The 21271-nt window shown below is 40.6% G+C and overlaps 2 protein-coding genes across 2 annotated transcripts in view; both read right to left on the bottom strand.

Moving 5' to 3' along the window:
- Positions 1-4013, bottom strand: part of GFRAL (GDNF family receptor alpha like) — a 28168-nt gene extending 24155 nt beyond the window's left edge. Inside the window, exon 1 of the mRNA XM_070738905.1 lies at positions 3989-4013. Coding sequence (XP_070595006.1) covers positions 3989-4013 — 25 coding nt within the window. The remainder of the gene's footprint in view (positions 1-3988) is intronic.
- Positions 4014-7578: 3565 nt separating this feature from the next.
- Positions 7579-21271, bottom strand: part of HCRTR2 (hypocretin receptor 2) — a 45673-nt gene continuing 31980 nt past the window's right edge. The window contains exons 4-7 of the mRNA XM_070738891.1: positions 20662-20777; positions 16154-16374; positions 10449-10570; positions 7579-7921 (exon numbers count right to left, since the gene is read on the bottom strand). Coding sequence (XP_070594992.1) covers positions 7701-7921; positions 10449-10570; positions 16154-16374; positions 20662-20777 — 680 coding nt within the window. The 3' untranslated portion in view covers positions 7579-7700. The remainder of the gene's footprint in view (positions 7922-10448; positions 10571-16153; positions 16375-20661; positions 20778-21271) is intronic.

Raw genomic sequence — 21271 nt, 5'->3', positions numbered from 1 at the left:
TATAGTTGTCTGAAGGGCTTCCCCAAATGCATAATGAAATGGGGATATAATATTGTATTAGACTCTTCCAACTAGGTAGCAATCCCTGGGCATCGCCATACTGTCTAGTAATTATTTATTAATTAAATTTGTCCTCCCCCCCCCCATCTTATCACAAACGATTTTATTATAGGAATGAAAGCCCAAGATATCTGGGAGACAACTGGTTGAGAAAACTGTTATTTTAAAATTTTGATTTGATTTAAATCAGGGTTTGGTAAAACTAACCAGCAGGGTAGAATGAGCTGAGTGACATAGCTTAATCAGTGTTGTTGAATAGAATAGGATAGGATAGGATTGGATAGAATTTTATTGGCCAAGTGTGATTGGACACACAAGGAATTTGTCTTTGTTGCACATGGTCTCAATATACATAAAAGACAAGTTTGTCAAGAATCATAAGGTACACTTAATGATAGTCCAGAAACAAATAAGCCATCAAATCATATTAGGAACCAGAATACAAACAACAAAGTTACAGTCGTACAGTCATTAGTTGGAGGATATGGGTGATGGGAACTATGAAAAAATTAATAGTAGTGCAGACTTAGGAAATAATGCAGACTTGACAATCGTTTTGCAGGATTTATTTAAAATAATGTTTTAAAACTGTAGCTGACCATGATGGAAAGGAAGCTAAAACACAAAATATCCTTTCAGTCTTATATTAATGCATTCTGTATGCCTATATTCACTATGCTTCCTTTTTTTTCATGCATGACCAAAAAGAAATGTTACTAATAGTAGCAATCATTCTTCTTGTGGCCTTACATGCTCTTAGGCTTTTTACTTAGCAAACAACAACTATTCGTTTAAACAAGGCTTCCACTTCCATGTCTAATGGATATTTATAGATTTGAGTAGGTCAGCACACTCTCTGAAATATACTGACCAAATATAGATGGCATCTCTTCCAAAATGAAAATATCACAACCAATCAAATAATATTCTGGGGTGGATATTAAACTGTGAAGTTAGCACTTCTTCGTCAACAACCTGTTTATAACCTTTCCAGGGATAGATGAAAGCTGTTCCAATCAGACAGGGCCTCTAAGAACAAGAAGCACAATGACTCGGGAGGTATCTAGAGCCAGAAAGCATTTAAAGGATTAACCAGGCTTTACACAGCAGCTGTAGCCCTGGGCACAAGGAAGCTACTCATGCAGACAGAACGCATTTACTTTGACATTTTTGTTGGTCTTTACATTGCTTGGCTTGCTGTTGAAATGGGTGCTGGTCTGAGCAGCAATGTTCAGACCAGCTGAAATGTTGACTATGACTGTGGAGCCTTTCCTTCACTGAATTTCCCTCAGGAGTTCTTTGCTGCTTTTCACCTCCATACAGATGATATTAATGACCTATAAAGCCCTTCATGGCATCGGACCAGAATATCTCTGGGACCGCCTTCTACCGCACGAATCCCAGCAACCAGTTAGGTCCCACAGAGTTGGCCTTCTCCAGGTCCCGTCGACTAAACAATGTCATTTGGCAGGACCCAGGAGAAGAGCCTTCTCTGTGGCGGCCCCGACCCTCTGGAACCAGCTCCCCCCAGATATCAGAGTTGCCCCCACCCTCCTTGCCTTTCGCAAGCTCCTTAAAACCCACCTCTGTCATCAGGCATGGGGGAATTGAAACTTTTTCCCTTCTCCCAAGGCTTATAGAATTTATACATGGTATGCTTGTTTGTATGATTGGTCTCTTAAATTGAGTTTTTTAAGATTATTTTTAATATTAGATTTGTTACATTGTTTTCTTTATTGTTGTTAGCCACCCCGAGTCTTCGGAGAGGGGTGGCATACAAATCTAATAAATAAATAATTTAATTAATTAACGGGAGACAAAAATCTGGGGATCTGAATCTAGTCAATGACAAGGTTTCTAAAAGAAGATGTGTGCGTGTGTGTCAAAAGCTGATCTTTGCACGTAACTATTTTTTTCTATGTACTTGCGTGATCCTCTTGAAATGTATATACAGTGATCACCCGATTATCGTGAGGGTTCCATTCCAAGACCCCTCGCGATAATCGATTTTTCGGGATGTAGTGGTGCGGAAGTAAAAACACCATCTGCGCATGCGCGCCCCTTTTTCCATGGCCGCACATGCGCAGATGGTGGAGTTTGCGTGTGGGCGGCGGGGAAGACCCAGGGAAGGTTCCTTCGGCCGCCCAACAGCTGATCTGCTCCGCAGCGCGGCAGCAGCAAGGAGCCGAAGATGGGGTTTCCCTGCCTGCCCGGCCGCTCGCTTGCCCGTTCACCTGCCCGCCCGGCCGCTCGCTTGCCCGTTCACCCGCCCGCCCGGACGCTTGCTTGCCCGTTCACCCGCCCGCCCGGCTGCTCGCTTGCCGTTCGAGAGCAAGAGGGGGAGAGATAGAGAAAGAGAGAGAAGGAAAGAAAGAGATGGGAGAGGGAGGAAGAAAGTGTGAGAGAGGAAGAAGCAAGATAGAGAAAGAGAGAGAGAAAGAAAGATGAGAAAGGAAGGGAGTGATGTCATCGGGTGGAAAAATCGCGATATAGCGTTTCGCAAAGATCGAGATCACGAAACTCGGGGGATCACTGTACAGCGTTCCCTCGATTTTCATGGGGGATGCATTCCGAGACCGCCCGTGAAAGTTGAATTTCCATGAAGTAGAGATGTGGAAGTAAATACACCATTTTTGGCTATGGACAGTATCACAAGCCATCTCTTAACACTTTAAAACCCTAAATTACCATTTCCCATTCCCTTAACAACAATTTACTCACCATTATTACTGGTATTCACCATTGAATAAGACACTTAGTAATCCTGATATTTATAAACATAACTATTTATTAACAATAATTATTTTTTTTGTTATTTATTTGCAAAAAAAATATTAGTTTGGCAATGATGCAGGATGTCATCGGGCAGGAAAAACCGTGGTATAGAAAAACACCCGCAAAGTATTTTTTAATTAATATTTTTTGAAAAAACGTAGTATAGGCTATTCACAAAGTTTGAACCCGCGAAAATCGAGGGAACACTGTAACTCATGGGGTTCTTTTTAAAAAACAAAGCATTTTTTTTTAAAAAACATAGTAAATCCAAATATGGTAAATTCTAGAATCTTAGGAAAACTGCTCCTTGGGCCCTTTGGATTTGATTGATTGTGTGAGCAAGAAGGTTTGAGCTAATTCCTTATTTTCTTAGACAGATCATAAATGAAAACTATAAGTAGACAGGAAATAATTGCAACAATAAGAAAAGTGAATTTGAGACCTGGGGGGGGGAGGGGACCAATAGAATAATTTGGATATTTACATTTTAAATCCTGTTCTACCCTAAGGATCAACAAGCTTATTCATTAGCCTTTAAAAAGTTATTTTAAAGTTGTTGTTGACTTCTGGTAACTGCAGAAAACCTGCAGGTTTTCTTAGCAGGTCTGTCCTTGCCTGCTTCCCATAGCTGAGAGTGACTGGCCCAAGATTACCCAGCTGACTTTCATACCGAAGGCTGGTGCCTTAACAACTAGACCAAACTGGCTCTTTTAAAAAATAATTAAGGCCATTGTTTATTTTTATCATGTTAAAATGGGGTGGAGAAGGAGGAGAGAAAGACCGAAAAGAAATAATCTTGAAGCTAATAGATCACCCATTATTATTTTCAGTGCCATTGGGGAAAGTGATTGTGATGCATGTTGAGCACACGTATTTTAAAATGTTTTAAAAATGTTTTTATTTGTTAAATTTGTTTGCTGCCCATCTTTTTAGCAGGCAAGCAGGGCTGCAATCCTAGCAAATTTGATTGGGAGTTATCCCTTATATAGAGAGATAAGAGATAAATAGATAAATATAAGTGACATAGATGGCATCTAGACGACATAGATAAATGATAGGTAGGTAGGTGGGGAAGGAGGGAGAGAGAGAGAGAGAGAGAGAGAGAGAGAGAGAGAGAGAGAGAGAAACTCCTGTTGAACTAAAGCAAACTTACCAGCGACGAACAGAATGGAGTTCATGATTGAGGAGGTTCCAGGTAGACTGAGCACAGCAAACTACCTGTTGCCTCTTAATCTGCTCTGAAGTCTTCCTTTAAACACGAGGAGTCGTTTCAGTACCATCCTCTGTCGGACAGCGCCCGCTCGTAGCAAACGCTTGTGATTGGTCCAATCAGAGTCTGTGGGACGCCCTCCCACCCCTTGCTGGAGAGCAAGCACAGCCTCTCTTTCTCTCTCTCTCTTTCACACCTGTTGGAGAGGTCCAGGCTACGATAAATATGCTTGCTGATCAAATATGCTTGCTGAATAATCATCTACTCTTTCATTAAACCGAGGAAAATAGCCAATTCGCCTTTGGCTTGATTCCTGAATTTCTTTCTGTGCCTGAATTTCAGTATAGTTCATCAACCCATTGTTCACATAAGATGTGAACACATTACATACAGTTAAATAAAACTGAACCCCAATTTTCTGGGTTCAAACAGCACACCGATCCTTAAGCTAATCACCTGAATTGGGCTTGCACATCATGCTAAGCCAAAATTGTGGTAAGTTGAGTGAGATTTAGTGAGACCTGGAAATAACTTACATTTCATGGTCCTGAAGAAAAACTAACTTTATTCTTATTATAGAAACATAGAAGTCTAGAATTATTAAAAGAGAATTATATCTTCTGTATAGTGAAAGCAGGAATCTTCTTGGCTCTGTTGCAAAGTGTCCAAGGGCATAATTTATTACTGAAAATATGTGTGAGATTTGCTGCATTGTGTACTGTGCTGCCAGGCTGATAACCATAGGAAAATATCCAAAATTTGTGGGAGGAAAGGGACACCCAAGCATCATTCTACAATAGCAGAGGAGGAGGAGATATCTAGATTTTATTAGTCAGTGATTCTCATAATCCTACATCAGCAGGAAAAGTTCAAGGGCACTGAAGGTTGCCCCAAATTCTGGAGAAGGTGAACTGGGAAGTACATAGGTACAGTACTTATAAAGGTGTAGGAAATGTGAGGAAAACAAGCCATTCAAATTCAGTTCAGTGCAATAGTTTTTTAGTGTTCAAATTCTGGAAAGAATAAAAAATGTTTTTTATTGAATTGTTATTATATCAATCAAGTAGAAGTGAAACAAATGAAGTTTAGGCAGCAGGTCAAAATAGTTCCATAAACTGATCTTATTAAAATTGCTAGTGTTTGTTGTGGTTCAGTCTGGGACCCCTCCGGGAATGGCTGACCTTCTGTCGGTTTCCAGCTCAGAGGGAGAGGCTGAGGAACAGGAGGTGCAGACTGACGAGGAAGAGGAATCCCAGGCTGAAGAAGAAGGACAGCCAGAGTCCCACCAGGGGGAGCTCTCCCCAGCAAGCAGCCTGGATTCCTTAGGGGAAAATGCTCAAGACATCATAGATATGCGACAAAGGAGAGCTAATCAGAGACGGACTCAATTGGCTAAGTATTTCCAGCATTAGAGGTCACAGCTGGGTTTGGGTGTGGTGCTCTTGGGAAAGGATAAAAGGCGGACCCACCCTTCCTGGCTTGTGGAGTTTTATCTTGGAGATTCGTGAGACCTGTCTGTGAACTTTGGTGGCTTACAATCCTGGTTTGTGCCTTGGACTATTGAAACCTTGGGGGGGGGGGGGGGTGCCAGCAAGAAGCTTGTGGTATTGACTGGACATCAGGACCCTGCTGTAACGTATTATAGCTTGTCTGTTGTGAAGACAGGTTTTCCTTTGTGCTTATTTTTTCCAGCTATAAAATACTTTTGGCTTTTACCAGAGTGTCTGGCTGTTTTTTCAGTTGGTGTTGAGGTCTGGGAAAACCCAGACAGAACAGTGTTTGGGGATGTGTGAGAGAGATGTTGCTAGGAAAAACATAGAAATGAAATATGTTTCATCTGCCAGTATAGGGTCTTTGAAGGTGATCTATCTATCTATCTATCTATCTATCTATCTATCTATCTATCTATCTATCATCTATCTCCGAGTCTTGGGAGAGGGGCAGCATACAAATCTAATATTATATTATTATTATTATTGTTGTTGTTGTTGTTGTTGTTGTTGTTGTTACTATTGCAATTTCTATCTGTATTCTATAATCCATCTATTTATCATCTCTCTCTCTCTCCCCCCTCTATCTTTATTTATCTGTCTGTCTGACTGTTTGTCTACCTGTCAATATGTCTGTTTATCTGTCTCTCCCTGCCCTCCTGAAAGCTTAAGGTTCTCTGTCTTTAAGTTCATCAAGAATTAAAAAAGAAATATTAATCTCAGCATTAGGAAATTAGAGTAATTATTTATTTAGACAGCATTCTGAACAAATAGAAGCTAAAGCATACAGTGTATCTGGACTGGGTATTAATTTCCAATTGCAATTTAAAGAGGCATTTTTGAACTTTCAGTTGTATGAGCTAGAGCAGGGGTCCCCAACCACCGGGCCGCGGACCAGTACCGGGCCGCGGGGCATGTTGCACCGGTCCGTGGAGTCAGCAGCAGCCAGTCCTCCTGCCACCGCCCCCTCCCTCCAGTGCTTCATCTCCCGCTGGGAAAGAGGCCTCGGGATGCAGGTTCTGCCGGCCACAGGGCGATGGACGGGACAGAGGGGCGGGGAGGCAGGAGGGCCGGCCTGACCCCCTCCCTCCAGCGCTTCACCTGCCGCCGGGCAAGAGGGTTTGGGAGGCAGGTTCTGCCGGCCACAGGGCGATGGCGGGAAAGAGGGGCGGGAAGGACCAGCACCCCCATGCTTAATCCCGCCCCCAACCACACCCCTTTCCGCCCCCACCAGGCCATAGAAAAATTGCCTTGCTGAAACTGGTCCCTGGTGGAAAAAACGTTGGGGACCACTGAGCTAGAGTGCCAAAAGGCTGTTGGTTCTTCTGCTCTGAGTGAACCCCTTTCCAAAATAAAGTGAATGACTTTTAGTAGTTGCATTTTCTGTGCTTAATATTTCCAGGGCATTCATCTGTTTGGATTACACAAGCTTCCAGACATGAAGAATCAGTTTACCATTAACCCACAGGACATTAGACCTGGTTAATTTTTTAATATAAAATGAGAAAGGAAAAAAATGACCTTGCCTTTTAAAAAATTGTTTGCATTGTAAGCAAAAGCTGGAAAGAAAGATAAGGGATTTAGGTCTTAATTTGCTTTTCTGTCAGTTTAACTCTCTGAGAACAGAGTTAAATGGGAGCCAGCATGTTGGGGCATAAGAATCAAAGAATAGGATAGCAAAAGAACTTACATTTACACCCAAAATACACTCATTACACATGGAAAATACAGACTCTTCTTATGGCCACTGATAAAAGCATTAAAAGTCGCACTACATGCTTTCTCCACCATTTCATTGTATTATTATTTCATAATAATTTCATTGTTCAACTCCTTCTGATTATTTGTATTTTAAATCTTACAATGAAACATTTTTTGGATAGGAACCAAACTCATCAGCAAATCACATCAATGAAAATGAGTGCATATGTGTCTCGCAACAATCATTTCTTACAGTTGAATAGTGTATGTTAGGAAACAAAGTTCTGTTTCCTTTTTCTTTTTCTTTTTAAAAAAATCATCCAATTTTGTATTTTAGTCTATTTTATCTTTGTTATAAGCTGTTATTTCACTTTGCGGTTTTCAAGGTTTTTAGTCCCTGGACCAAAAGATAACTGGATTCACAGATCAATCGACAATGATTTATCATAGAAAGTTGCCATCTATCAGCTCCCAATAAATCCAGGGCCATTTGTGGACACTGAGACTATTCCAGTCAAGGCAACATGTTCTGAGAGCTTTGCAGCATGATCAAAATTGCTGGTCTGGGTCGTCAAGGACTTCCGACTGTCCATGCTTGTCCTTCCTCTGGGTGGGGCGTTTTGGTGATGGCCGATACCAAAGCAGCAGCAAGAAAAAGCAGCTTTAAATTCTTCCCGAAATTTTCCTGTTGAATCAAAGATCAAGACCATCATGAAGAAGCAGCCAGACCATGTCTTCCCATACAGGGCATGCATAACACAATTCCTACATTTGTTTCTTTTCCATTAGAAGTGTCTGGTGTCATTTGCATAATCCAGAGAAGGCAATGAGGTGGCAGCTTTGCAGCAGGTGATGTAATGGTACAGTAGTCCCTCGCTATACCACGCTTCATCTACTGCGGCTTCACTTCATCGCGGGTTTCTGAGGAAGTCGATCGGCAGATTTAAACAGCCCGCCGAACTTTTTCAAAAAAAATATATATCTAAAATTGTAAATACTGTACTGTATTTAAATACTGTATCTAAAATAAATACTGTGTGGGAAGGGTTTATAAACACTTAAAACAATGAAAACTTACCGAACAATTACAATATAAATACTTAAATAAGTACTATCAGTCGATAAATTCCCCATCGCAGATTTCACCTATCGCGGCCAGGTCTGGAACGTAACACCAGCGATAGGTGAGGGACTACTGTATATGGGAATGGCCCTGGGGGGCAGGGTAGGGAAGAAGAGATGTTGCCTAAGGAACAGTCAGATAAGAGGGGGCATAGCCCAAAGCTACATAATGGGTGGAGAAAGAGGCTCAGAAGGGACTCCATCCTAGGTTATCAGGCTGTAAAGGAGATGGCGGGAGATTTTTATTTCCAGACTTGCAAGATTCTGTTAATGTAGCCTGACAATAATTAGCTAATCTGGTCATATTTCTTGTCGGTCTACCTGGGAAGGCTGACAGGTTTTCTAAGATGATTTATATATGCAGTTATGATTCGGATTTTGAGTTCCTGTGTGCAGAATTGGTGAAGCGTGTAGCAAAATCATCTTTTTAAACTGAGATCAGGGCTGCAGTGTCTTAAAGGCACAAAGAATGGAAATGGAATGAAATAGAATAGAATAGAAGTCAAAGCAAAGCAAAGCAAAGCAAGGCAAGGCAAGGCAAGGCAAGGCAAGGCAAGGAAAATAAAATAAAATAAAATAAAAAAAATAAAAAAATAAAATTATTATTATTATTATTATTATTATTATTATTATTATTATTATTATTATTATTTATTCGATTTGTATGCCGCCCCTCTCCGAAGACTCGGGGCGGCTCACAACATGTAACAACAAATCATAAATAATCCAACAGTTTTTAAAATGTTTAAAGATTTAAGAGACCCCATATACTAACAGACATACACACACGCATGCCATATATAAATTAAACATGCCCAGGGGGAGATGTTTCAATTCCCCCATGCCTGACGACAAAGGTGGGTTTTAAGGAGTTTACGGAAGGCAGGAAGAGTAGGGGCAATCCTAATCTCCGGGGGGAGTTGGTTCCATAGGGCCGGTGCCGCCACAGAGAAGGCTCTTCCCCTGGGGCCCGCCAACCGACATTGTTTAGTTGACGGGACCCAGAGAAGGCCCACTCTGTGGGACCTAATCGGTCGCTGGGATTCGTGCGGCAGTAGGCGGTCTCGGAGATATTCTGGTCCAGTGCCATGAAGGGTTTTAAAGGTCATAACCAACACTTTGAATTGTGACCAGAAATTGATCGGCAGCCAATGCAGAAAATAAAATAAAATAAAATAAAATAAAATAAAATAATAAAATAATAAAATAAAATAAAAAATAAAATAAAATAAAATAAAATAAAATAAAATAAAATAAAATAAAATAAAATAAAATAAAATAAAATAAAATAAAATAAAATAAAATAAAATAAAATAAAATAAAATAAAATAAAATAAAATAAAATAAAATAAAATAAAATAAAATAAAATAAAATAAAATAAAATAAAATAAAATAAAATAAAATAAAATAAAATAAAATAAAATAAAATAAAATAAAATAAAATAAAAAAATAAAGAAAAGAAAAGAGCAGGGAAATCACCCTTTCAGCCTATCATAAGCATCCTGGGCAAAAGTTTTCAACTTTTAATCATTCTTAATATGCAATGGGAGATACAGAAGCCTTTATTATCAGATTGCATTTATTTTCCTATTTTTCTCCAGAACATAGTGTGATTTCTGTGAGTATATCCCCAAAGTGATCTAGATTGATCTGAGTGAGAGAAAGACTATTATAATAAATCACCCCATGAACTCTCGATTGTTGGGGATTCAAACCAGAGTCTCCCCAGTTTAAATCCTGGACTGCAGGACTTTTTTAGCATAAGGGATTGCAGGAGGTGAGGGAGTGTTTTGCAGAGGAGGATGTTGATGAAGGCCAATTCCTTTATTTTTAGCCTAAGCACCAAGGAATTCAAATAGAGAGATACAGATATGTTGAAATTTGTCATGTACGCAAATTCTAGATCTGTTTATTGGATTGCTTGAATGAAGCATTTTCTTTAAATCTCTGTTTCTCCCTTTATACAACAGTAGTAAAAATGCCTTTCTCTTTTAGAATGCCATAAATACAGCAAAGTAAATAAATTGCATTGAGTCTTCAGCTCTGTTGTTTTTTAACAAGATAAAAAGTCATGAGTAATCAACTTACCACTAAGAAAGTTGTAAATGATTGGGTTTGCGGCACTATTTGCATATACAAGCCAGTGGGAGAAAGTAAACCAAGCATACACTGTTTCTCGATCTTCAGCGTTGTTGAACATCCCAAAAACTCTTGCAAAAAGAAGAAAATAAAATGTTAGAAGTAGAAAATGTATCATATTTCTGGTAGTGATGAACACGTGAAATAGCTACATGGTATACAGATCAAAATTCTGAATTCCAAATGAGTGCAGTGGCTGTGCTTGGAATGTATCACCTCTTATGTACAATTGTCATGTTGATTGGATGTGCCTTGATACAACTAAGGTCCACACATACGAAAAACCAGATGCATTTTATTTATTTATCTATCTAGTTACCCATCTCTCCAAACAAACTGGTATAACACAACTAACATAATCAATAAATACCTAAATACATTATCATCATTAATCATTAAAACATTCAAAATTATGAAAAATGCTATAAAAGCAACTGATAAACAAAGAAATAGCAGACAAAGGGATGTTGATAATAACGGTACCACTTCACTAGTTTACCCCACCTCATCTTAGTTGAAAGAGAAAATGTATACATGTCTGAATTCTCCAACAGAGGTAAATGTATAGATTCTAGACAAACGCTATAATAATCAACTTCTAAATATACAGAAATGACTGGATTTATGCTGCCCACTGATTCCTAGTGGGCATTTTTGTGAATATCTGAGTGGGGACTACTCATACCTTTTCTCATAATTGTTAAGAATACATCTCTCCCAAACCAGCCTGACCTTTAAAATTATATACAGCAATGTTTCCCAAACTTGGCAGCTTGAAGATATTTGGACTTCAACTCCCAGAATTCCCCAGCCAGCGAATGCTGGCTCGGAAATTCTGGGAGTTGAAGTCCAGATATCTCCAAGTGGCCAAGGTTGGGAAACACTGATATACAGTACAAAAAGGCCCCTTCCCAGGATTCTGTACTATAAGAGTTATGACATTTATTTTAAAAAAAAGAGAGAGAGAGGATTTTCTGCAGAAATCAGTGAACACACTAAGAAAAGTTTCTCTGGACGGAGAATTAGTTCGGTGTCCCTGATATGGTCCTCTTTAATAACAATAAGTATTATAATGTACAATTTATTGCCGGATTGTGTAGATTTCCAAATCTACAATTCAGACTGGACATCCATTTGTTTGGAATGGGCAGGAGGTTGGACTAGAATACCTCAAAGGTCCCTTCCAACATTATTCTATGTTCTACATGTAAGCCAGAAACATTTTTTTTTCATCAGTGCATCCCATTATAAAGTCACCATCCCATTCTGTAGAGATGTGGCATTCAATATGCATACTTTTCTAACCTGCAATTTGATTTCTTTTGACAATGTTCAGTCTTGAATTGAGGTGACCAATCTTGATGAAATATTACGTGCATTAAATAGAAACAGTAACATTCCTGGGAAGGATTAGCATTAACTCTCCAATCCTAATCCGAACCATAATCTGGAAGAATTGAAAGCCTTAAAATGCCAACGTCCTCCAATTTAGAGCCCTCCAGGTATATTGGACCTCAACTCCTATCACTTCTAACCAGACTACTGGCAGGAGATGAAGGAAATATATTCTGACAAATCTAAGGAGTACAAAAAAAAAGATTTACATTCTTTGTTGGCCTTGATGCCTGTAGACATGATCTACTGGCCAACGTCTGCTCACCAGCTCTGACTAAGGGGGACTTCCTTGGGAATAGTGTTTGTTTATTTATTTATTTATTTATTTATTTATTTATTTATTTATTTATTTATTTATTTACTTACTTACTTACTTACTTACTTACTTACTTACTTACTTACTTACTTACTTACTTACTTACTTACTTACTTACTTACTTATTTTATTGGAGTTGGAAGGGACCTTATAGGTCATCTAGTCCAACCCCCCATCATCTAGCAGGAGACCCTATACCACCCTAGACAGATGGCAATCCAATCTCTTTTTGCGTCAAGTGTTGGGGTGTTCACAACCTCTGCTGGCAGACCGTTCCACTGGTTGATCACTCTCATCATCGGAAAGTTCTTCCTTATTTCCAGGTTGAACCTCTTCTTGGTCCACTTCCATATGTTGCTTCTTGTCTGGAAAATAATCTGACCTCCTCCTCTCTGTGGCAGCCCTTCAAGTTTTTGACGACTGCTATCATGTCCCCCCTGGATCTCCTCTTTTCTAGACTATCCACGCCCAGTTCTTGCAACCTTTCCTCGTATGTTTTGGTTTCCAATACCTTTATCATTCTGGTTGCTCTCTTCTGCACTTTCTCTAGAATTTCAATGTCTTTTTTATAGTGTGGTGACCAAAACTCCAGGTGTGGTCTAACTTGGACATTATAGAGTGGTATTAGTACCTCCCTAGTCTTGTATCCCTCTGTTGATGCTTAAGATTGTGTTGGCTTTTTTAGCCATCGCTGCACATTGCTGACTCATATTTAGTTGGTTATCCACCAAGGCTCCGAGATCTCTTTCACAGTCACTATTGTTGAGTGTCGTTTCACCAGGGATAGGCTACCAAATTTTTTACTACCACAGTGTGGGCTTATGCATTTTGTTTCAACATCTTTCAGGGCAAATTGGGTGCTCTGGGGTGGAGCTCCATTTTTGCTACACCACTGCATCCCTCCCTCCCAATCCGGGCAGTAACCCACCCCTGATTATCTACTATATAAAGTGTATGTACACACACCCATGCACAGCTCTTCTAAAATTATACACATTCAACCTCATTTACTGTGATAGGGAAAACATACCCAGAGCCCAGAAGGGAAAAAAAGAAAAAAAATCAAAATTTTGCTACTGGTACTGCATACCTGACCGTACCTGTAGGAGCCCACCACTGCATTTCACCCAGTTGGTATATGTGACAGGTTTTTCTTACCTAGGTGTAGGATTTTGCTTCATTTTTTTAGTTTGAGCCAACAGTACTAGTCTATCAAGATCCTTTTGTATTTTAAGCCTGTCTTCTGGGGCAGGGGTAGGCAAAGTTGGTTCTTCTATGACATGTGGACTTCAACTCCCATAATTCTTGAGCTAGCATGATTGGCTCAGGAATTCTGGGAGTTGAAGTCCACAAGTCATAGAAGAACCAACTTTGCCTACTCCTGCTCTAGGGTATTGGCTACCCCCGCCAGCTTGTCATCTGCAAATTGATTAGTTCCTCTCTCTATTCCTTCATCTAGGTTGTTAATGAATATATTGAAGAATAGTGGGCCTAGGACTGAATCTTGTGGTACTGATAATTTTCAGCAGTATGAGATCTTCTTTCCTATATTGTTCTCAGAATTTGGCTCTTTGTTGGAACAATATGATTGTTTTCCCTTCGTATAGCAATGCTTTCTATTTGCCCATGCTTCTTCAACTCAGTCCATAAACTGATGGGCCCTCTAGTGTCAGTAAATGTATCCTGCAGCCTTTTGACTGCCTACATTGCTTCCAATGTTACCAATTTGAGGACACATTTATCACATTTAGAAACACATTTTTAAATTATTAACGTATTTTAAACTTTAAAATCAGCGTATTAATGAAAAAAGCATAGGGGGAGATAGAAAGTGAAATATTCCTTGAAACGACCTGTAATGAACGTTATATGAAAATAAGTCATATTAGCACCTATGAAAATTTTGTCCTATCTCAATGCTTGTATGGGAAAGAAAATTACAGGTAGTATTCAATTTACATTCATTTGTTGCAAAGTTATAATGCTGTTGAGAACTCTCCTGGCCCTTGCACTTATAACCAGCAGACTGTCCCCACAAATCACATGATTAAAATTGAGTGCTTAAGCAACTGGCATGCATTTATGATGGTTTTAGCACCCTGGCATCCCTGGTTCTTCATTTTGTGATCTTCCCAACTTCTGACAAGCAAAGTCAATGGGAGAAGACAGATTTGTTTAACGACTGCATGATTTGCTTAAGGATTACATACTTTTCTTAACAACAGCAGCAAGGTGTGTTGGCTATGACGACTGCTTTGATAATTATTTGTATAAATAAAGACTGGATTTTTAAAAATCCAAAGGTAAAATTGCAGACTACAGAACCACTACTTAGGTGACCCTAAGGCAGTGTTTTTCAACCAGTGTGCCACGGCACACTAGTGTGCCGTGAGACATGATCAGGTGTTCCGCGAAGCTCAGAGAGAGAAAGAAAGCAAGAGAGAAAGAAAGCAAGAGAGAGAGAGAGAAAGAAAGCAAGAAAGAGAAAGAGTGTGAGAGAGAAAGAGAAGAAGAGAGAGAAAGCAAGAGAGAGAGAAAGAGAACAAGAGAAAGTAAGCAAGAGAGAGAGAGAAAGAGAGGGAGGGAAGGAGAGAGAGAGAAAGACAGAGGGAGGTAGGGAGGGAGAGAGAAAGTGAGCAAAAAAGAGAGGAAGGAAGGAAGCGAAAGAAGGAGGGATGGAGAGAGAAAGAAGGAAGGGAGAGAGAAATAGAGCGAAAGGGAGGAAGAGAGAGAGAGAATTTTTTTGTCCAAACTTTTTTTAGCCCCCACCCTCCCCCCGTTCAATGTGCCCCAGGGTTTCGTAAATGTAAAAAATGTGCCGCGGCTCAAAAAAGGTTGAAAATCACTGCCCTAAGGAGACAGATAAACCTCCAAGTGCTTCAACAACTCTCTAAAAGGATGCAAATGATCAGCTGTTTGCAAAGAATGTTTATTTGTTTATTTATTGTATTTATATGCTGCTCATTCTGAAACAGACTCAGAGCAGGTAACAACAATATAAATCCTTCCATTCCTCACTATCCTGTCAGAGCTGAAGAAAAGCAAAACATCTTCGAAAGAAAAAGCAAGGAAGTCCAGTTGCCTCCTGAAAAAGCACCTTTGGGACAACCATGACCTGGATGACTGAGAATATCTACAATTTGGGATGAGCATCATTTGAATGGTGTGGAATGGATTTCCAGAGGGAGGGGGAAGCAGATTACAGGAACCAGGAATACTACTCAGGTGACCCTAAGGATACGGATAAACCTCCAACTGCTTCAGTGAACCTCTAAAAGGATGCAAATAACCAGCTGTCTGCAAGGAATATAAATCCTTTCATTCCCCACTATCCTGTCAGAGCTGAAGAAGTTTCTTGGAGGAGAAGTGAAACATCTTCAAAAGAAAAAACAAGAAAGTCCAGTTGCCTTCTGAAAAAAGCAGCTTTGGGACAAACTATGACCTGGATAACTGAATCTCTACAGACTGGATAAAAAATAACTAATACTGCACTACTAATTTAAAAAATGGCAAAACTGGGTGGGACTCAACTTAACAACTGCCTGACTCAGCAATTTAAGTTCCAATTCCAATTAGCAATAGCACTTAGACCTATATACTGCTTCATAGTGCTTAACAGCCCTCTCTAAGCGGTTTACAGAATCAGCATATTGCGCCCAACAGACTGGGCCCTCATTTTACCCACTTCAGAAAGATGGTCAACCTTGAGCTGGTGATCAGATTTGAACTGCTGAACTACAGCTAGCTGAAGTAGCCTGCACTGCTGCACTCTAACCACTGCGACACTCCGGCTATTGTGGTCCTAAATCTAGGACTACTTGCAAACGTAGCAGGCTCTCAGTAAAAATCATCGCACTCAATTATTGTTGAATATATTTTCACACCCAGACAGATAACAAAGCTATTTATTTTTAATATCTCCAGACTTTGCACATGGAAGTACCTTTTTAAGATGTTGAGGATGCTAATGGGGAGATAGCAGAGGGCAAAAACCAAAAGCACCACCATGAGCATCCGGGCTGTTTTCCTCCTGGTTTTAATCTGCTTGATTTCAGCTGCCACCACACTGATCCTCAAATGTGCTGGTGGCCCCAGTTCCCGCGTCTGTGCTGCGGATTGCAGCGGCTTCCATTTCCTCTGAACTATAGATGACGTTCCTGGAATCTGACAGCACACAATAATTGGAATCTTAATGGTTGCTATTTGACCAAGGGAAATTTTGCACTGGTTACTGAAGCGCAAGTTGCCAAGTAGATTTATTTATTTATTATTATTTATTTATTCATCAGATTTGTATGCCGCCCCTCTCCGCAGACTCGGGACGGCTCACAGCAATAATAATACAATGTAAACAAATCTAATATTTAAGTTAATTTAAAACCCCAATTTAGAAACCAATCATACATACTAACATACCATGCATAAATTGTATAAGCCTAGGGGGAGGGAGAATCTCAATTCCCCCATGCCTGATGACAGAGGTGGGTTTTAAGGAGCTTACGAAAGGCAAGGAGGGTGGGGGCAACTCTGATATCTGGGGGGAGTTGGTTCCAAAGGGTTGGGGCCACCACAGAGAAGGCTCTTCCCCTGGGTCCCGCCAAACGACATTGTTTAGTTGACGGGACCCGGAGAAGGCCAACTCTGTGGGACCTAACTGGTCACAGGGATTCGTGCGGCAGAAGGCGGTCCCGGAGATATTCTGGTCCGGTGCCATGAAGGGCTTTATAGGTCATAACCATATAGGTCAGATTCATTTCCACTCATGAGCATAGCTACAGGATCACAGAGAATGTGATCATCTTTAGTGTGATCCTCTTCCTATCATGAAGGTATCCTTGGGGAAACAATGTTGTGTAAATCTAAATATTTTTTGTTAGGATCAGTTTGTTTCCACAATACAGTGATCCCTCGATTAGCACGGTCTCCATTAGTGCGAAACGCTGCAACGCGGTTTTTCAAAAAATATTAATTAAAAAATAAGTCCGCGGTTTTTTTTGCTATACCACGGTTTTTCCCACCCGATGACGTCATACGTCATCACCAAGAGTCACTTCTCTGTCTCTTTCTCTTTCTTTCCTGTCACTATGCTTCAATCATTTTCTCATTTCTCTTTTTTCTCCCCTTTTTTCTATCATTTCTCTCTCTCTTTCTTCCTCTCTCACACTCTCTTCCTCCCTTCTCTCTCCCCCCCTCCACTTGCCCACGAGAAGAAAAAAAGCAACCTCTGCCGGGCAGCTCCCCTTGTGCCCCCGCTTTGTGCCTGCCTCTTTTGGGGATTTTTTTTTCTTTTCTTTTTTGCGCTGGCGGCGGGAGCTGTTGGGGAGGGCTCTGCCGGGAAGGCCTCTCAGCTGCAGAGCCGAATGGGGGCAGAGGCAACAGCGGAGCCCGGCGCTGGGGCCATGCGAGGCTGTTCATCCAGGGGGGCGTGGACTGGCAAGTCGCCCTCCTTTCTCTCTCTTTCTCAAGATCGCTTGCCGCTTGCCTATTGCAGCGAAGGAGGCGAAGCAAGGCTCCAAGCTGCAAAGCGGCAAGCGATCTTGGGGATTCCCCTTTGCCTGGGCGGCGGGAAGACCAAGGGAAGATTCCTTCAGCCGCCCAACACCTGATCCGCTCCGCAGCGCGGCAGCAGCGAGGAGCCGAAGATGGGGTTTCCCCTTTGCCTTTACCCCATCTTCGGCTCCTCGCTGCTTCCGCGCTGCGGAGCAGATCAGCTGTTGGGCGGCTGAAGGAACTTTCCCTTGGTCTTCCCCGCCGCCCACACGCAAACTCCACCATCTGCGCATGTGCGGCCATGAAAAAAATGGCGCACATGCGCAGATGGTGGTTTTTACTTCCGCATCCAGTATAACGCGGAAATCGGTTAGCGCGGGAGGTCTTGGAACGTAACCCCCGCGCTAACCGAGAGATCACTGTAGTTATAAAGTTTATTATAGGGTAAAAGTTTATTATATGGTAAAGTTATAAAGCTTATTTTAGGATGCGAATACAAATTAGAATTAAATACCACAAATTTAGAATTTATCTCTTGGGAAGCGCTATGGATTTAACATGGGAAACATTAAAAGAAAAGATTGCTCTTCCATATAAGAAAAATAGAATAACTTCAGATTTAAAATCCTGGGTTGATAAGATATGCTTGTTCTCTCGCTAGAAATTGGCTCATGATAATTATAATGGGGACTTCATGGACTTTCAACTGTGTGGAGAAACCCCCGGGGACTTCATATTCAGGTTTCTCCCATATGTGGTAACATGGCTCTGCTAATAAATTGGAACTTTGAGGAATACTTTGCCTCAGATTCGGATTAAATTCTCAATGCTATTTGGAAACCTTAACAACATTTGTAAACCACTTGTACTGTATGAATGGGTCAAAATCAAAACAAGAAGTTAAATTTGGGGGGGGGGGCGTATATTCTAAACAAGCCCAAAAATCTCCAGTCTATTCCTAAAACATACAGCGTATGCTAAAATGGTAGAAACCATTTTATATTTATGTATTAGAAACAGAAGGTTGGGAAGTATAAGAATTACCATATTTTTCACACTATAAAACACTCTGGACCATAAGATGCACCTGGCTTTTGGGGAGGAAAACAAGAACAACAAAAAACTCTGTCTCCCAGCATTTTGCCTCCTTGCAACAAACAGCAAACAGCTTGGTCAGTTTCAGCACAGTCTTACTTAGTACGAGCAGCTGATTGGTGGCTCGATCGGCCTCCTGGAATATTGACAATCAGTTTTTGCAGGCCGCCTATCACCTCCTCTGTGTGCCCCAATTTTGGTCTCTTTGCCCTCTGTTTTCAGCTAGTTCCAGGTAACGGGAATTGCTACCCCCTATCATTACCTACTGCTGCCTATCACCACCACAGTTCGGTGGCAATAGATGGCAGCAACAATCCCCCCACCTGGAACTGGCCAAAATGGGGTGTACGGAGGGCACGTGGAGACCAAAAATGGGATGAATGGAGGCCAAAACGGGGGCATGTGGAGGCAGTAATAGGCAGTGGTGGCAATGGGTAGCAAAGCGGGGATGGGCAGTGGCCATCACTGCAGCCTGGTACAGTTGATTGGCAGTATTCTTGGAGGTTGATCCAACTGCCAATCAGTTGATCATGCTAAATCAGGCTGTGCTGAAACTCTTTGCTGCAAGGAGACAAATTGCTGGGAGGCAGAGTCCAAAAGATGGGGACTGGCAGGCGGGTTGGGCTTTGGCAACATTCACTCTATAAGACACACAGACATTTCCATCCATTTTGGGGGGTGAGGGGGAGTGTGTCTTATAGACCTAAAAATACAGTTCTTGTTAAATTCAGTGGTATCTCAGAACCTCCATGTTAATTGTTTCCAGGAGAAGTGATGAGTATCAAGCAAATATTTCCCATAAGGAATAACATAGTGAGTCATAAGGCAGCTGACACCCCCCAAGCTTGTGCATTGAGTGCCAAGTAAATGATGGGTACTGGGACAAAATTTTTCCCATCAAAAATTGAGTACTGAATTTGATGAGTTTCAAAGCAGTTGGGTACCAAGTACCAAGGTACCCCTGTAATTGGTTTTCTTGATGATGTGCTCTAATCCCTCTATAGAGGAAAACACATAATGATTATTAATTTTTCTAAAAGTTAAATATTATATATTTGCTATCTCAATGTCACTTAGTGTATAATTGATAGTAAATGTGTTTTTAGTTCTTTTAACATAATTGGGGCCATCCAGCATTGGAAGGGGCGTACATAAGTGCACTGGTGTGCCTTTCGTCCCCTGTCCAATTGTCTTTCCTTTCTTTCACCTATCATATATATTCTCTTCCTTTCATATATCCTCTCCTCTAAGTTCACTTTTAGCCTTATATGTATTACCAATATGTCTATTTTCTTCCTATGTATTTGTGTATTGGACAAATGAATAAATGAATAAATGAAAGATGGGCAGCTACATCAATGTTTTAAACAAGCGAGCAAGTAAACAAATAAGAGCCAGCTCATTTCAGTGATTACATTAAAAAATCAAGCATAATGTATTTGCCATGAATGAAAGCAGCAATGACCCTTGCTTAACATTATATAAAACAAAGTAAATGCATTTAATGCAATGGAAATTTGTTTAGGAAATATTAATCAGAACTTTATTTTAAGTTGTATTTTGGTTTCTTTCCTTATCCCTTCATTCAGATATAATTTAAGAAATATGGAAATACAGGGGAAAAATAAACATTCCTAGCAGGATGTATAACATCTCGGTATTTTAATTTATAAACTCTTGCTTAGGGCCATGGAATTATTTATTTTTGCTAGGTTGCATGATATGTTCAGATGGTGAAAATACTGCATTGCCAAGGATAATTTAATTCCATCTATATACCTATCAATCAATTACACATTTTTTTTGAGGTTAAAAGGCTTAGTTGGCATAAGTCCAAGAGATGGGTTTTATAGCAAAAGGACTCACCTGCTGACACCATAGCTTTTGAAATATCTGTAAGTAAGCCAGCACCATAAGACACAATGGAGCTAGATAGGTTATCAGGAAGAAACAGGTATGATACATTTTGGGGAAAAATTCAGCTGCAAAGGAAAGAAAACAGCACATAAATCATATCTCCTTTGATGTGCTATGATATTCAATTCAATTCAATTCAATTTATTAGATTTGTATGCCGCCCCTCTCCGAAGACTCGGGGCGGCTCACAACAGTAATAAAAACAGTATAACAATGGAACAAATCTAATAATAAAATATATAAAAACCTCAACAATTAAAAACCATATAGCACATACACATCAAACATGAAATATAATAAGCCTGGGGGAGATGTCTTAGTTCCCCCATGCCTGGCGATATAGGTGGGTCTTACGTAACTTGCAAAAGACAAGGAGGGTGGGGGCCGTTCTAATCTCCGTGGGAAGTTGATTCCAGAGGGCTGGGGCCGCCACAGAGAAGGCTCTTCCCCTGGGGCCCGCCAAATGACATTGTTTAGTCAAAGGGACCCGGAGAATGCCAATTCTGTGGGACCTTATCAGCCGCTGGGATTTGTGGGGTAGAAGGCGGTTCCGGAGGTA

The sequence above is a fragment of the Erythrolamprus reginae genome, chromosome 1 (genome assembly GCF_031021105.1).
Source record: "Erythrolamprus reginae isolate rEryReg1 chromosome 1, rEryReg1.hap1, whole genome shotgun sequence".
Lineage (NCBI taxonomy): Eukaryota > Metazoa > Chordata > Lepidosauria > Squamata > Dipsadidae > Erythrolamprus > Erythrolamprus reginae.
Note: the sequence above shows the minus strand (reverse complement) of the source record. Positions and strands in the feature narration are given on the sequence as shown.